General features: G+C 49.4%; 2 protein-coding genes and 1 pseudogene across 2 annotated transcripts in view; 1 reads left to right on the top strand and 2 right to left on the bottom strand.

The window, feature by feature from the left end:
• The window catches only part of ATP5MK (ATP synthase membrane subunit k), a 259,560-nt gene that overhangs the window by 122,075 nt on the left and 120,014 nt on the right, over positions 1 to 17,471 (bottom strand). The window lies entirely within an intron of this gene.
• On the top strand, positions 3,913 to 9,632 carry LOC126033436 (protein RRP5 homolog; annotated as a pseudogene).
• CALHM2 (calcium homeostasis modulator family member 2) lies at positions 12,998 to 16,386 on the bottom strand. The gene is made up of 2 exons (XM_049790420.1): positions 15,832 to 16,386; positions 12,998 to 13,462 (listed from the first exon to the last, which is right to left on the bottom strand). Exons 1-2 carry the CDS (start codon positions 16,384 to 16,386, stop codon positions 12,998 to 13,000), a joined length of 1,020 nt encoding a protein of 339 aa, XP_049646377.1.

Raw genomic sequence — 17,471 nt, forward strand, 5'->3', positions numbered from 1 at the left:
TTGTGTTTAATCATAAAAATTTTAACACTTTATTGCAGCTGTCTTACTGTTCTACTGCAAAACCAATTTAAATAAAACCTATTCATTTACAGCAAATGATTTCATACTTCAGAGTGAAGACTCCTTCTACAGTGCTCATTAACCATTTTACTTAATGTTTTAAACTTCAAATTAAAATTGTTTTAAAAATGTTTTGTGTTAAATCTAAACCTTAAAATTTATTTTCAGCAAAGTTCCACTCCATCTACATTAAGTACTTCTCAAAACTAAAAAAGTTTTTCTACAAAATTTTTTTTCTTCTCACAAACATGCTAGCTAAATATTTAAAAGCGCTTGTCAATTTTTTTATAAATAAGTCTTAAATCAATCCTTTTGTCTGTTTATGTGTCTGTTGTGATGAATGAAAGTGGCCACAAGTGTAAAATGTTGTGTTTAGTGTTGTTTTGTTTTGTCTGTTTATTTGTTATCTCTACATTTTATAATAATACAATTTTTAAAGCCTTATCCATTTTTTAAATTTCAATTAATTTTTTCAACCTGGTTCAGTCTGGTCAGTTCACAGACTGGCATCTTACAACTAAAAATCATGTGTTAAAAATTATGTATTAAGCTAGCTTTGTCCTTCTAAGAACATGGCGGAGGGTGTGGAGAATGGCAAACCCCAGATTTCTCAATGGCCATCGGGGATAACTTTTCCCTGGAGAATTTCTGGACTTTGCAGTCACCTGGCTTTCCTGCTATGTGTAAGTTCAAGCCTATAGAATATGTATTTATGGCTAAAAAATAGCATCCAGCTTTAACATAATAACTAGAAGTTTAAGAAAAATCCTTTATATTCAGTTTAAAAAAATTTTTTTTAATTAGCAATTGTTAATTATAAATTTTCTTTTATGCCAAAGTCTAACAGAGGTCAAATAGCATTCCCGTGGTATTCAAAAATAACTAGTGTAATGTAAATTGCTAATGTTTTCTGCAAATTCTTAATTTTTATATGAAGTAACCATTTTGCCTTCTGCCAAGCTGTTTTCTTATAAACCTCCTGCTAGACGCCATTCCTGCAAACCTGTTTCTAACTAACTCCACCTTTGACAATGCTGAATTGAGCACTCTGCCTAGCTGCCTTAAATGCCCACCATTGCCACCAACAACCTCCATTGCAAACAAGTCACGGTCGTGGAACTTTGCTTACTCGAACCATATATGTGCCCGCCTGTTCAACAATCACACATTTGCAATCAAACCATTATTGTTAACAACTCTTCCATCTTCATTGAAGCCCCCAACTCCACTTATTTTGTTTACTCCACTGCATTTTCTCCCCATATTGTTACTGAAATGTTTCTTGCTTATCATGATTATTATGTTTTAGCTTTGTTAATGCCTAAAATAACCATCAAACCTGTTGGTCCGGTTTCCACCTTGAACCTCATCCTGCAAATGGTCAATGCCTCTGCCCAAGCGCTCTCCAACACCAGCTATGAACACTGTTGAATCTGCAATTCACCGGTTTCGCCGTTTTATGAAAGCATCACAACGTTTGAACCTCCTATCTACACCACTGACTCTGAACTTCTTCTCTGGAAAGTTCAGCCTCAGCGTCATTAACTCACTGTTGTGCAGGTTGTGAGCTACGAACTCTGCCTTCTGGCCCATCCTCCTCCTCTCAAGTTATTTTAAATCTTATAAATGCCTCTGCTCTAGCCCTCACAAACCCATATTATGAACACTGTTAGCTTAGCTTCTCTCCTCAACCCCTACGATACTGTTAGTTCCCTTGCTGATGTAGTTCTTCAAAATCGTCGTACTTTATATTTTGCCCTTATGTAAGAGGGGGGAGTCTGTGTAGCCCTTAAGGAACAATGTTGTATTTTCAAAGATAAACCTGGATTAGTTAGGAATAGCGTTCAACACATTGGTGACGGTATAAATGACTTCCAAAAACATTTCGATGAAAAACAAGGTTGGTAACAGGGTTGGTTTTTCTCTTCTCCTTGGATACATACATTACTGTCCACTATTTTGGGCCCTCTTATTAGCCTCATGCTGCTCCTTTCCTTTGACCCATGGGCTTTCCGCAAACTTACTGCCCTTGTTAAAAACCAAGTAAATGAGACGGCAAAAACCTCTGTTCAAGTTCACTACCAACAGTTAACCCAACGTGACTCCTGTGAAAACTTGGCTATTGTCACCAAGCCGCCCTTCCAGCCACTAAGTTTTCAGGAGATAGAGCGCATAGCTAACAAACGGAGCTCGCTCCGGTACTTGTGCTCTCGGCTGTGGAGATACCTACGACGGGATTAGCAAGGTCCCAGTTAGGACACGGCCCTAAAAGGCTACAACACATAATTCGGATCTCTGTGCACACCCACGGCGCTTGTAGCCACCTTTTAAATGCGGCTTTGGCCGTGTCCGACCTGGTCAAACCTTGTAGCCTAAGACACGGTTCTTCCACCCGCTCACGACTTTCCTTCTTTTATTAGAAGAGAAAGGGGGAGATGTTGGGGACTGACTTGTTTGAGGCCATTTTGCTATTCTTTCTGCCATAATCCAGCCTTTCACCTAAAGGCTACATGCAGTCTTGCTGTAAGTTCTTGGGCCAAAGAGAAAGGAAAATGCAGCTGCAAAGTATAATTAATCTTTTAGCCCGGAGGAGAGCAACACAGCCCAGTACCATTCCCAGAAAAGAGGCCTTACTCCTTTAACCATATCCCTGAGTTTACAAGACATTCATTATTGTGTATATGCTACATTGTCTGTTCAAGATCACTGAGGCAAGCACATCTTGCACCACCTCCTGATAGTCAAGCAATTAGGAATGCAGCTGGAAGGTCACTAGAAATTTCCATGGATACTGCAAGAAGTATTGCCCACTTGCCTTATTTGGAATAATGAAGTAATTTTCATGCCAAAAGTGTGATTGACATCACCCTTGTACTGCCCCCTTCTCCTTCTCTATATAAGAAGGAGCTGTAGCCAAATAAAGTTGCCCTTGAACAGTGAGACGCTGCCTTGGGTCTTTATTATTAACCTCTCTCAGATTTTTACAGGTGTGGTTGTTCTTCTACCTAGCAAAATAGGAGTGCGGTTGTCTGAGAAGTCTTCCCAGCTAATTCCTGCTGGCCGGGCCCCCCTGGGGGGCTTCAGGACCCCGCATAGATGTATTTCTTGTAGGCATCAGAATGTTTTTGGGTCATACCCGGCAGTACTCAGGGGTTACTCCTGGCTCTTTGCTCAGAAATCACTCTTGGTAGGCTCAGGGGACCATATGGGATGCTGGGATTCGAACCAATGTCCTTCTGCATGCAAGGCAAACGCTCTACCTCCATGCTATCTCTTCAGCCCCAGAGCTGTTGTTTTGATGGCCTCAGGACTCTTGTCTCTCTCCTGTCAGCCTTGGGCCTTTCATGGTGGGTTTGGCGCAACACCCACAGGTCTCCCAGCACCCGCACACCTCTCAGTACAGCTCGTCCCATGCAGAACTTTACAAGAAATATCTTCCAGACGGGAAGCTGCTCACAGCCAGGATCCCAAAGTCAGTGGTGGTCTTGCCCTTATTCCCCCTTCCTTGGGAGGCTGCTAGCAGGTGGATGGACAGACAGAACAGCTTAGGTGGGGCAAACACCAGATTTATCAGGTTTAGGCAAACAAAGACCCATTTGGCCAGTGCTTCTCCCTTGGCTCCTAACATCAAGTGTGGAGGTTTTTCACCTGTTTGGGGGTGGTGGTGAGGGGCCCTCCCAAAGGCTAAGCTGCCAAAGTGGCTGACTGTTCCTGAACTGAGTGGTTCCAGGCTGGGGATTGCCTGTACTGCTTGGTTTGGAGCCCGGATGCCGCCTCGCTGACTTCTTGTCTACCTGCCTAGCCTGAACTACCAGACTGTCCTTCCTCCCCTGTGATACTGGGAAGCCCGACATGTTCCCTGCTACCTCAGACCTGCCCCTTCCCAGGGCACCAGAGATGGAGCAAAGTGGAAGAGACATGAAGCAGGAAACTCGGAAAAGGAAAAAGCTGCAGGAGCAGAAGGTGCATTTGGAGAAGATGCAGTGGTGCCTGGACCCACAGGGCAGCAAGTGCCTTCCTTGGAGGGCAGGACCGAGGCAGCACCCAGCTTTTAATTAAAGGGAAGTATTAACTTGTAGTCCTGTGGGTACTGGTTGTCATTTGCTGCAGGCTTCTATGAGTTGGCACTTAGAAAAAGCTCAATACTAATTTTTACTTTTAATTTTTGTTTGTGGATCTCACCCATTGTTATTTACTTTTGGCTCTATGCTCAGGGCACCATAGGGGATGCTGGATATCAAAACCAGGTGAGACCAATGCCTTTCCTCCCAGCTATGCTTTCATTCCACTCTAGTGTTTATTTTTAACTAAATGAATTTTGAACACAATCTTCATAAGGACATAAGTATGAAGAAAGCTACCCCAATGGAGGTTCCTGGCGGGTGTGGCAGGGAACCAGCCATCTGAGGTGCTGATGTTCTGCTGCACTGCTGCTCTTTCACCTTGAGTCAAATCAGAACTTGGGCCTCCCAGACAAGTGGACTACAAGCAGATTATAAGCAGTGGTTTGCACGGTAGTGAAGGGGAATGTTTTGGTTTGTCATTAAAATTAATGAAGTAGATGTATTAATCTCTAAAGTCCCAAATGTAGGATGGAGGGGCCAGAGTGATATTATAGCAGGTAGAGTGCTTGCTTGCACTCAGTTTACCCAGGGTTTGATCCTCAGCATCCTATAAGGTCCCCTGAGTTCACAGGAGTAATCTATCAATGCAGAGCCAGGAGTTCCCCCCCACCCCCACCCCCTCGGGACTGCAAGCTGTAGCACAGAAACAAACTAGAAAAGCCAACAATGGGGGAAGCCAGAGAGAGGACTTAAAGGAGCAGAGCACTAGCTGTGCATGCAGGGACCCTGGGTTCAACCCCCAGAACCACAAGGTCCCCAGAACAGCTGGTTTTGGCTCCCAAAGCAAGGTCACCCAAGCCAGTCAACAGCCTTGACCTCCTCCTGCCTAAAATGCTGGAGGGTTCGGCTCCTGAAACTCACTAATTGGTTCCCACCTTCTCAGGAAGTGGAGTTGAAGCAGAAGAAATCCTCTCTGTCTGAGGAGGAATTCAGTGGTGTGGAAGTTTACTACTGGGAATGCAATGGTGAGGCAGGAGAAAGGAGCACACTGCCCAAGATAAGGAGAGTGGGGCCAGGAGATGATGTGGGGGACAAGAGGGACCTTGGAAGTCACTGGGGCCCTGGTGGGTTGGGGCTGCTACTTCCTCTGCTTTCACTCACTCCTTGAGCACAGGGACCTCACATTTTGCCTGGAGAAGGCAAAGGAAGGAACCAGAGGGAGGCTGAGCCTTTCTGAGTCTGTGACCCCTGACATCACTATTGACATGAGCACTGGGTGTGACTGTGAGTGAGTGAGTGTGTTTGTATTGCATGAATGTGTGAGCATTTATGTGTGAATGTGTCTGTGTTTGCTGTGTATACGTGGTTGTGTATTGAGAGATAGTGTGTGTGTGTGTGTGTGTGTGTGTGTGTGTGTATTGTTGTGCACATCATTTTGAATCTTGCTCGTGTAGAAGCTTTGTGTCTGTTACTGTGAAATTCCCAAAGAACTCGGTTCTGGCCTGGTCCTGGTGGGAGGCCCTGTGGGCTAGCAGGGGACTCACTTGGCAAGCCCAGTTTCCCTCTCATGCTTTTGATACCTGCAGGAGGAGTCAGCCTGGCCTGCAGAGGTGCCCTGGCTGCAGCTGGCTACTGGCTTCATGTGGGACGTGGGGCTGGACTCACTGACCCCAGCCTTGCTGCCCTGAGCAGAGAGCTCAGACAGCTAGGAGGACTCATGGCCGCAACAGACCCTGGTGTCATATTAATGGGGATGCTTCAGTGCTCTGGGAGTTGTTCCTAGGGGGTAGAAATGGGGTGGAGGTCCCCATGGAGAAGCCAGCACCTCACTCTCCCTCTCCCTGAAGAAGAAAAGCAGGAAGGAGTGGGTACTGGAGAAGTAGAAAGCAGAGAAGGAGCTGGCATGCATTGAGAAGGCACTGATGGACCTGGGCTGGCAGCCTGAGTCCATGGACGATTTTGACTGCTTCATGCTCAACTCCCTGAAAAGCTCCATTCTGTGAGTGCAGTGCATGGTCTTCTACCTGCAGGCCATGGAGATCAAAAAGGCCTGGGCCTTGGCCGAGAGGGCGCTCAAGACCATTTCCTTCAGGCCTTCATTTAGGGAGGGCAGCAGCCGGGGTCCCTGTTCGGTACAACCGCTGCTGCAGGGCCATGGCCTCCCAGGGCTCGGGGCTGGATTTGTTCACGTACATGTGCACACACATGTATAGACACAGAGGTCCTGGGGCCACACTCAGCAGTGCTTAGTGCCTGGGGACTGCTCCCCAACATGCAGAGCCTGTGGTCCAGCCTTTTGAGCATCTCCAGAGTCTTGCCGATGTTTCCCTTCACTGAGGGTCACATTGCAGAGTGATCACCTGCTGGGAGCAGGAGAGAACATGCCAGGGTGCAGCTGCTGTGGCTAGTCCCCAGGCAGGGAGTAATGCTCCAAGAGCTTGTGACCAGAGAGGGCACCTTTGTGTAGCTCTTGGTCTAGTGAGAAGCTGTTGTATATGAAAACAATAAGATTAAGATTATCTAGGAATAAGATAAGAATAAGATTATTCTTTGCCTGTTGTCCCACCTTGACCTTCCAGGTGGGGGCGCTGTTGAGAGCCAAATAAATAGTTTGGGAGTGAGGTGTTCGGGGTCTTTTGGAGAGTTTGCTGGCTGGCTCCAGGTGTTTTTTGGAGCTTGCAGCAGGCTGACAAAGAACTCTCTTCACCTAACCTTTTACCACTTAACCCTCCTGTCTGTGTGGATTATTTGCTGCAGATAAATATTACCAAAATCTCCCCCCAAAAGGGAACAAGGGGATGGGAATCAATTTCTCATTCTGGGAGCTCTTTGAGGATACACAAATAACCAACAAAGAAGTAAACAGGATCCCACAAATGGGGCAACAAGAAGCCAGAGTGTAGGTAGCTGCTTCCAGCTGGGACCTGGGTGCTGAGTTGACTTTCTTCCTGGGATGGACATTCTTCCCTTACCAGTGGTGTCCTGATTTCTGCTGCCCATGAGCTGCACTGGGGCTGGGGGCCAAGGGGGCAGGTGCTGGGGGCTGAGAGTCATCTAGGCACTCAGGTGCTGAGTGTTCCCCAAGGAGGAGCAGGAGGAGCTGAACATGTGGGTGTCTTTGCTGAACCTGGAGAACATATATGGCTCCCCGGGGGCTACAACAAGCCTCTCAAGGTCTTCTTCCACCTGGCCCATATCTACACCAAGTCCAAAAAAATTTCAGGTGGTCTGCACCCAGGCCCTGCTCAATCATTCTCTCCAGGGAAGTAGCTGTTTCTCTACCTCTGCTTGGGAATCCTGAGAGAAGTGGGGAAAATGGAGGCACTTCCGACTCTAGGCATACTCAACCCAAAATCCCCCTTTTTCTCTCATCTGTTTTTTGAGGGTACATGGAGAGTTGAATCCACCTCACAGTGCTCAGTTGCTGGAATGAAACTCAGGCTCCTGGGCCCGGAGAGATAGCACAGCGGTGTTTGCCTTGCAATCAGCCGATCCAGGACCAAAGGTGGTTGGTTCGAATCCCGGTGTCCCATATGGTCCCCAGTGCCTGCCAGGAGCTATTTCTGAGCAGACAGCCAGGAGGAACCCCAGAGCACTGCCGGGTGTGGCCAAAAAAAAAAAAAAAAAAGAAAGAAACTCAGGCTCCTGCATGCAGAGCCTGTGCTTAGCCCTTTGAGCCAACTCCATGGTCAGCTCCTCTGGTCATGGAGCTGCTAGCAGGTGTGGGTCAGCAGGGAAGCGCAGTCCTGGAGGGCTTCCTGCAACTGCTCTGTGTGGAGGCCTCAGCCTAGTTTCTAATGAGCTGCCCACCTATCCCATCCCTTCTCTGAATAACTCTCCCTTGCCTCCTGACATTCAGGAAGCTGGTGATCTGTACAACCAGATACTGAAGCGTTTCTGGCAGGAGAAAGCTATCTGGATCCAGTATGGTGGCTTCCTGCTGCGAGGGGGTGGGGGCCAGGCTGACACCAGCTACCACACCATGCAGCGGGCCCTCGAGTGCCTGCCTGCCAAGGACCATGAGTGCAGTTGCCCACCTCCTGCCCCTTCGGTGCCATCTGGGCCCGGATTGGGGTTTTTCTCTCCTGTGAGGGGCAGTGTCATGAGGGGGACAGAGCCCTTGCTTCAGTCATCATCTCTTCATGGTTGTAACCATTGCCTGAGTGGCATGGGGGTGGGGACACCTCTCTGTTTACCATGTCTGAGCATCCATCCTCTCCCTGTAGATATAGATGTGATTATCAAGTTTTCTCAGTTTGAGTTCCAGCTGGGAGATCCGGAGCGTGCCAAGGCCATGCCCGAGAATATGCTGAGCATGTATCCGAAGCACATAGACATCTGGTCTGTATACATCGACATGACCATCAAGCACAGTAGCCAGAAGGAAGTCCGGTAAGTGGGGCACACACACTGGGGCCCATTTTCAGAGTTCAGAGGGCTGGGGCTTTGGCCCTGTAGGGCTGGCTCTGTTCCTATCCCTCTCCCCAAATCTATCCTCACCCCCTTTCTCTTCTCTTGAAAATCTGCTTGGACATGACCCCAGGTTCCTGCCATCTGCTTTCCCAACTTTCCTTCTTTGCCTTGGGGCTGGCTTCTGTTCTGTGTTGGGGAGCCCTGGTCTGGGAGTTTCTCTTGATGTTTTGCAACCCGTGTCTTGTGCTCATCTTAGAAAACAGCCACAGGCCTCATCTCCCAGGTGTCCCCTAGTCCTCACACGCTGGAAGGAGGAGGAGCTGGCTGGCACTGGCTTCAGACAAGGCTTTTGTTCCGGGTGCTCCCTAAGCCTATATCCCATCCCAGAACTGTCCTGACTCTCCTCTAACATCATGGGTTTGGTGTCTGGGGAGTATGTTCACATCTCTCTTCCCCCAGGGACATGATGTTCTCTGCTCTTTTTATTTTTTATTTGTATTCTGTGGTCTACTCAGGGGGTGCTCAGGTGGTCTGTGGGCCTCACCAGTGATCATCAGCCAATCGGAAAAATCAATAGTTCCAGGGACCTCTAGGGACACCCCTAGAAATGTTCAGGGGATCACGTAGTGTCAGAAATTGAACCCTGTATTATTTCCCATTTCCTGATACCCCCCTCCACAGTGATGATGGTTAAAGTCATATTTTGTTATTATTTGGGGCCAGTTGGCTTAGCAGGACCCTATGGTGATCACAAGAACTGGGGCCTGTGGTTACTGGCAAGTGCCTCACCACTACACCACCTCTCTGCCCCTTGATGCTATCTTTGATGGATGCTGGCATAATTAGAAGTGGCCACAGGAGGGTCTGGCACCAGACCCTTCACCATGTGGGTGTTGCGAGGCCAACGCCACTGCCTCTTTCCCACAGAGACTTCCTCAAGCGGGTCTTTCACCTACCTGAGCCTGGCCCCCCAAGAGAATGAAATTCTTCTTCAAGCATTACCTGGACTATGAGAAGCAGCACGGTGCCAAGAAGGACGTGCAGACTCTGAAGGCCAAGGCGCTGAAGGCCAGAAGCTCAGAGCTGGAGAACTAGCTTCTTGGACCTTGAGTTGTGGGGCTGGCAGTGTCTGCACTCTTAAGTGTTGCTTTCTCGGTAGTAAACTGGGGTGATTCTATAAGAATGAAATCTTGATTCCCAGTAAGTGTGTTCTAGCGAGGAGCAGTTTAAAGGAGACCCCAGGCCTCCCTGTTCCTGCAGGGGGTGAGGAGGGGACTGTTAAATTTCCGGCTTCCAGCAATTAGGAAGCAAATGCCTCTTGGGGAGTCGGAAGCTTCAGCAGGCAACATGGCTTCTTGCGGTAGGCTTTTGGCCAAGCTTAGGGGAAGATGCAATCTCGGCTGCCCCCCACAGCCTTTTCTCTCCTTCCTCCCAGTCCCCAATGGGTGGGGAAGGGACTGGTGAACTTCTGGCTTCCAGCAATTAGAAGCAAATGCCTCTCGGGGAGTCAGAAACACAGGGATGGCATGGCTCCATGTGCTCTTCATTTGGCCAAATCACAGACCAAAGTGGTGTCTCGGAAACAACACCCTCCCTCTTGACTATTTCTAAAACATAAAAGGGACACGTGTATCTCCTTTGTATATCTCAGATGTATTCCCTTCACATCTATAACTCTTTTTGAATATCCTCTTATATAGTGACAATTTTGTCCACTGGTTTTCTTTATTTGATTATTTGTTTGCTTTTCCCCCTTTGAGTTCTGTTTTATAAGCAATACTGGTAGAAGAGTATCTCTGTATAGAATTCATGTTTGAACCAAGTTATGGGGAATGTTGGACTTTATTCGTCGGCCCCCAGATGCACCAACAATATCTTGTGGCATTGTTTCTCTTTTGCATAGACACATTATAATGAGATAATAATACATATGCAAACAAGTTTTATCTAATAGAGATGGGAACACAAATTTGGTAATGCAGTTAGGCCTTATACCCTGAACATTGGCATAATTGATTTGGAATAGGCCTCAGAAGAATGGGCATTTTCCATACACCCCTGAACAATGAATACCATCTATGGAAACAACCACAATTGTCTATAACATTACCAGGATCCAAACCTCTACCAGGGAAGACCTACCACTGCTTTGGCATTGACTTACTCCAAAGAGTTCTCTCAACACCCAGATGACTCAGCAACAGCCTGCTTGCAGGGCAGATAGCTCCACATCTAATGGTGTTCTGAAACAGAGGATGCTCCACATCAGCCTGACTTCGATGAAAAAAATGCATAGAATCCAGAATCTTTAAATATAGGAACCTGATACCAACAACAGCTAAAGTGTGAAAAAGTTTCACCAGGACCACAGAGAATGACTCGTGTTGGACAGACTGGAATGCCTGGAGCCCAGAGTCGGTCTTATGCCAGTAAACTTCAGGGGTGAGGCCTTCTTGTAATCAGGCCAAGGATTTTTTCCATTTTCCCCATACTTTTTGGGCCTATGCAAACAACGGCGATTGCCACTGTCACATCTTTACTATTTTTTTTAACCCTTATCCTGTAAGGAAAAAAAAGCAATTTACTGAACTCAAAAACAAAAAACTGTAGTAGAATGCCTGTTTTGAATATAGGTAGGGGATGGGAAGGAGGAGGGGGCATTAGGAGGGGGGAATGTTACACTGGTGAAGGGGGGTGTTCTGTTTGTGACTGTAACCCAACTATAATCATGTTACTTAAATAAAAATTATATTAAAAAAAGAATGAGGGCCCGGAGAGATAGCACAGCGGTGTTTGCCTTGCAAGCAGCCGATCCAGGACCAAAGGTAGTTGGTTCGAATCCCGGTGTCCCATATGGTCCCCCATGCCTGCCAAGAGCTATTTCTGAGCAGACAGCCAGGAGTAACCCCTGAGCACTGCCGGGTGTGACCCAAAAACAAAACAAAAAAACAAAAAAACAAAAAAAAAGAATGAAATCTTTCCATTGTGTAGATACATTGGTTCATTCTTTTCCTCCCCAGGGCTGCTCCATGCTCCAAGGCCCAGATCAGCTGACTGCCTGTGTCAGTCCAGAAGAAGCAGGGCTGGGAGGCTGTGTTGGGCCCAAAAGGCCCTGCCAGGAGGTGTCCCTTTGTGGTGCTTCAGCTCAGCTTTGTACTCAAACCCCTTGTTCGAGCCACATGGGATAGGACAGGCATCTTGAGGGGACATAGCAAGGGGCCCCAAGAGCTGAGCCCATGGTGTTGTTGCTTCAGAACCCTGGGGGTGTCCTCTGAGGCTTTGCCCTAGGGTAGGCTGATGAGAGTGGGGTGGATCTGCCCTGAAAGGGCTATATCATATGGGAATGGTTCTGTCAGCTAGTGGCTTTGTGGGGAGAGGACAGGACCTGCCATGCCCACCATTGTCCTGCCCCCAATGACCCTTGTTGAGCTTCTAGATGAAGCCCTGCTAGAGTTCATTTTCTCTGGAAACAGGGCTTTTCCATGAGAAACTCCCTCTGAGCAACCAAAGGTCTTTTAAGCAGCCCAGGCTGAGTGTGGAGGTGGTGGGCTGCACTGAGCACTGGCTTACAGAAGTGAGTCAGCCTGATTGGGATTGGGGGCAGGATCTTCCGACTCAGTCCAGGCCTAGTTGCCCTTGGCTTTGTCCTTCCCGGAGCAAATCATTATGGATTCCCCTTTTCTGTCCACTGCAGACTGTATCCATGCCCACTCTCCCTGTGTCCTCCCACAGAGGACAGAATTTCAGCTGGTGATAGATACTGTGACCAAACAAATTTCACACTGGCAAGTTTTCTTTTTTTTTTTTTTTTGGTTTTTGGGTCACACCTGGCAGTGCTCAGGGGTTATTCCTGGCTCCAGGCTCAGAAATTGCTCCTGGCAGGCACAGGGGACCATATGGGGCGCCGGGATTCGAACCGATGACCTCCTGCATGAAAGGCAAACGCCTTACCTCCATGCTATCTCTCCGGCCCCGGCAAGTTTTCTTAAAAAAAAAAAAAAAAAAAAAGCTTTATCCAGAATTTTCATGCAACAAATACAGCCAGAGAACACAGATGGCTGCTTCCAGCAGTGTACACCTAGTCTGTAATGGGACAGTCTTGCCCTGCCATCCCCCCAGAGCCTGTGGCAGTGTCACTGTTCCTGGCTTGATGGCCAGTACTGCCCTGGCAGTCCCATTAGTAAGAGAATGGCAGAGAATTAGGCTGGTCCCCAGAAAGGCTCTTCCTCCAAAGCCGCTGACATATGGTGGCAACAGGACGGGACTTCCTTTTTGGGTTTTGGGCCATACCATGGGTCTGCAATGCTCTGGATTCCGTCCTGACAATGCTCAGGAAACCATGTGGTGCCGAGGATCACACCCACGGCTCCTGTCTGCACTCAGCCCCGTGAGCTATCACCCTCAAACTGGCCCATGGCTTGTCATCTAGCAGCCACATGCACTACTCTCTCCTCCACACCTCACTTGCCCCAGGCACTTTGGGCCGGTGTTGTGGGTGTCAGACACTGACCTGAAGGGGGCAGCAGGGCCATCTCCATGTCAGGGGCTGTGGCTTTGCCCCCCAGGCCCTGGGCCCACTTGTGTAGGCGGCTGTAGAGGGGGAGGCCCATGTTCTCACGGTACAGGTAAACACCAGTGATGGCATTCCACTGTGGCCGTGGCTGTGTGCTTTCCACGGGGAACTTGGCCACCAGCTCCTCGTCCTCTTTGTTGAGTGCCACGAAGCCAAAGAAGCGCCGCACATTGTTGGCCGCCAGTACGCGTGCGTGCACCTCGGCTGTGTGCTGGAAGAGCTGGTCTTCGTTGGCGCGGTAGCGGGCCCAGTAGGACTCCTGGCGGTAGCTGAGTGGTGAGCAGTAGTGCTTGAGGCACTTGGTCAGGAACACCAGTATGGCCACAGTGCCGATGAGCAGCCACCCAAAGAGCTGGTCAGAGAAGGGGCAACTGAGGAGGGCAGGGAATGGCCAGGGGCTGTCCACCCCGGATAAAGGAGAGCAGGGGATGAAGCTGGCTCTCAGCACCCCAGCCCATACAGCTGTGATTGCCCCCTGCCTGTCATCCTTGGCACTTTCCTTTCTTAGACCTGACAGATTTCTGCTGTCTTTCTTTGCTCTCTAGGACCCCTTCCACACTACAGCCCATCCAATCGGACTCCAATTGCAGGCTCAGCTCACGTGCCACCACCTGGGAAGTCCAGGGACCCTCTGAGAGGCCCAAGCCTGTCTCCTCATCCACACTGCCTGGTTGGGAAATCACATTGCGCTGGTCTCAAATGCTCCTTGGGATGGGGTCCATTGATAGTCTCTGTCAAATGCACCCCCCCTGGACCTTTACAGCACTAGATGTTTGACCAGCAGCACCTGAAGCTCATTCCCGGGTCCCCCACACCTGTCTCCTTCAGGGTTTTCTTAGACTACTCTACTGCAGCTTTTTGCAGGGCAGGAGTCACTTTGGTGATATGTAAGCCAAATAGGTCTTAAACCAGCTCAGCCCAAGGGATGTGCAGCTGGAGCCCTTTGGGGCTGGGGAATACCTGCTCATCCCCAGCAGTGCTCAGGCCTCCAGAGTCACATCCAGTGATGCTCAGGAAGCCTCCAAGACTGTACCAGACAGTGCTTGGAGGGACCATGTACCTGGTCTGAATCTGGGCTGGCCTTGTGCAAGGCTTGAACCTTAGCCCCTGTGTTATATCTCTGCCCCTGCTACTGTTTCCAGTGTCCCGGAATTAGGTTTCCTTACTACTCCTGCCCAGCCTCTGACCTTTCAACATCCCCTCAGGCTACTACTTCTGTGACCCTCTCCTCTAATTCCTTTGTCCCTCAAAACTAAGCCAAGGCTGAAGACAGAGTCATCAAGAAGGTAGAGAGCACCAAGGGCAATGGTTTTCTCAGAGAAACAACAAATCCAAACTAAAGAAGTGGTTTGTCACCACGGCCTGTGTTGGTCTGCAAATGGAGGGAGGTTGGAAGCCTCAGTTCTAAATGCTGGGCCATGTGCCCTGTGCAGGGCAGGTGCATTGGCAGGCATAAAAGGCTAGAGAGGTCTGCGCTAAAGAAACTGCATGTCATCAGCACTAAAGGAGCCAAAGGCATGAGGCAGGATCCCCTTCATGGATAAAGATCAGAGCCCATATAAAACTGAACTGCACAGATGTGAACAGCCAGGAGAGAAGCATCAGCAAGAACTAAAGGCTGTGAGAAGGTGGAACTCCCAGTGACTCTCTTCACCTTGATAGGATCTGAGCAACAGATTCTTCTCGGCCTTGGGCAGCAGCAATTTGGGGGAAACCTATAAGATTAACTTTGCAGGAACCCACATGGTAGTACAATAGATAAGGCTCTATCACTGACGCCATATGATTTCCCAGCAACACCAAGAGTAACCCTTGAACATATCAAGGTATGTCAATGCTCCCCCAAAAGTACCCTTTCAGAATCAAATTTGGGGTATCCTCATTCTGGGGTGGCCTGCATTTCAACTTGGAATGTATAATTCTTTTATTTTACCCATTCCCAGATCTCTTCCCTTTGAAGAAGCTCATGTTTCCTTTTGATTGTCTCTCTCTCCCTCCCATAAGTAAAACTATTGTACACTTAAGGGCAAGAGCTAGTACTGGGTGTGAGGATGGGGCCAAAACAATAGTACAGCAGATAGGGAAATTGTATATGACCAACCTGGGTTTGATCCCCAGTATCCCATATGGTACCCTGTGCACTGGCAGGAGTTAATTGCTGAACATCACTGAGTGTGAGCCCCCTGCCCCCTAAATGTACCAGAGTCAGTGTACTTTCCTTTTGAGCAGCCAACCTCAGTTCCATTTTCCCTCCCCGCAAGTATTCCTGGATATGGCTCCAAAAAACAAAACTCTTGCTTGGGGTCTGGGGAGACATAGTGCAATAGTCTTGCACATGTGAGTCCTGGGTCTCACCTCAGCACCACAAAAATAAACTAAACTCTTCCTTGGAACTGATTTTTTTTTTGTTTGTTTTTGGGTCACACCCAGCAGTGCTCAGGGGTTACTCCTGGCTGTCTGCTCAGAAATAGCTCCTGGCAGGCACGGGGGACCATATGGGACACCGGGATTCGAACCAACCACCTTTGGTCCTGCCTGGATCGGCTGCTTGCAAGGCAAATGCCGCTGTGCTATCTCTTCGGGCCCTGGAACTGATTCTTGTCTCTCCCTCCAAGCACTGCCTCATGGTTGCTGCTGATTACTAGGCCAAGTCTAGAACCTTCCTGAGTCCCCTGCCACCTCCCAGGGAAGGGACCAAAGGGCCCCTTAGCACAGTCTTACCTGAGATTCATACTTGAGCCTGCGGCTGACCTCTTCCCGGAATACTAACAGGTGATCAGGACACTCCTTGCAAGGGAATTTGGCCAGAATCTGGGAGGCATTGGGGACAGGAAATTCTTTGTCCCCAGAAGAGAGTGAGGTCGGGTCCACAAACTCGCTGAGTGCACAGACATAGGCCTCACCGCGCAGCAGGGAGATGACGGACCAGGTGACAGGGGCGACCGCTGCCCGGCCCACGATGGAGCTCAGGAGCAGAAAAATGGGGGCAGCCGAGAAGTTCTTGGCCCTGCGGTACTGGCACTCAGTCACCAAGTTCCAGGTTTGATTGTTGAGGATGATGCTGATGAGGAAGAGCACCAGGGCCGGCACCCCGATGGCCGTCAGCCCATACAGGTAGTTCCGGGCTGGTGCACAGGGGCAGTGGAAAGCCACCACAGAGAAGAGCTCCTGGCTGCCCACGGTGCCCAGGGCCACCAACCCATTGAAGATCATTACATCCTTGCTCTTGAAGAAGAGTGACAGGAAGCGGAAGTTCTCTGCTATGAGGGCAGCCATGGCTTCAGGAGAAGGCGGTGGACCCTGCCGCTGCTGGAGGCCTCTAGGAAGGAGGGCAGGCTGTTGGGCACCTGGTATCAGGGATGATTTGGGTCATCCTGTGCACTGTGGTGGCCAGCTGGGCACCTGTAGAGCAGCAGGAGACAAGGAAAGTCTGCTCTGAACCTAGAACGTGGGTGGCTCATGAAGTCAGGCTGACAAGGAAGGAGGGCAGGATCCCTAAGTCTGGGGTCAGTGATGGTCCTACCTGAGCCATCATTCTCATCCTCGGGAGAGCTGAGCTGTCTCATCCTTATCCTCACTGAGCTGTTAGGTCCTCTGACTCAGAAAAGGGCCAGGGGTGTTCTCTAAGTTGTTACTCAAGATCAAACCTTCCTGTCTCAAACCTGGTGGCTTTCATGAGCTTCTTTCTGGATGGGGTCAAATGGGCCCTGTGGCCTTCCAGTGGGGACTGAGGGACACTCACTGCCCTTTGGGACTAAAGGTCGAGTCCTACTGCCCCGCTGAGGGCACAGGGGGGTGAGACTTTGTGGAAAGCCTTTCCTCACAGCCTCTAGCCCAGGGGTGTAAAAGCTGGACCAGTGTCTCAACATGTGGTGGCTGGAAATGACCCTGTGATTTGGGTGGAGGGTGAGTCCTGGCACCTCCACTCTCCTGGAGGTCAGAGAAGGCTTCACACTAGAGGTGTCATGCTCTGCTTCCAGCTATCTGCCCATGTCAGAGTTTCCTCTGGGCCTCATTTATCAAGAGGGCAAAGGAGGGCATGCAGAGAGGCCTGGGATGGTCCCTCATCTCTCATCTCGCTGGCACCCCAGGGTGACACCTAGAGAGAGCAGAGGGGCAGTGCTCCTTTTTTTGGGGAGGGGGTCACACCCGACAGTGCTCAGAGGTTACTCCTAGCTCTGTGCTCAGAAATCGCTCCTGGCAAGCTCTAGGGAGCATATGGAATGTCAAGAATTGAACCACCTTCTGCCTTGGGTTGGCCATGTGCAAGGCAAATGCTCTACAGCTGTGTGATCTCTCCAGCCTCCTGCGATGCTCCTTCTTGCAAAGAGCAGATGATGGCCCCAGAAGATCAGGGCCTG

This window comes from Suncus etruscus, chromosome 17, assembly GCF_024139225.1.
Source record: "Suncus etruscus isolate mSunEtr1 chromosome 17, mSunEtr1.pri.cur, whole genome shotgun sequence".
In the NCBI taxonomy this organism is placed as follows: Eukaryota; Metazoa; Chordata; class Mammalia; order Eulipotyphla; family Soricidae; genus Suncus; species Suncus etruscus.

Coding starts and splice junctions, on each gene's coding strand:
- CALHM2 (XM_049790420.1), bottom strand. CDS start 16,386: ATGGCTGCCCTCATAGCAGAGAACTTCCGCTTCCTGTCACTCTTCTTC. Junction 13,463..15,831: donor GGCTCAAGTATGAATCTCAG/GTAAGACTGTGC, acceptor TTCTCTGACCAG/CTCTTTGGGTGGCTGCTCAT.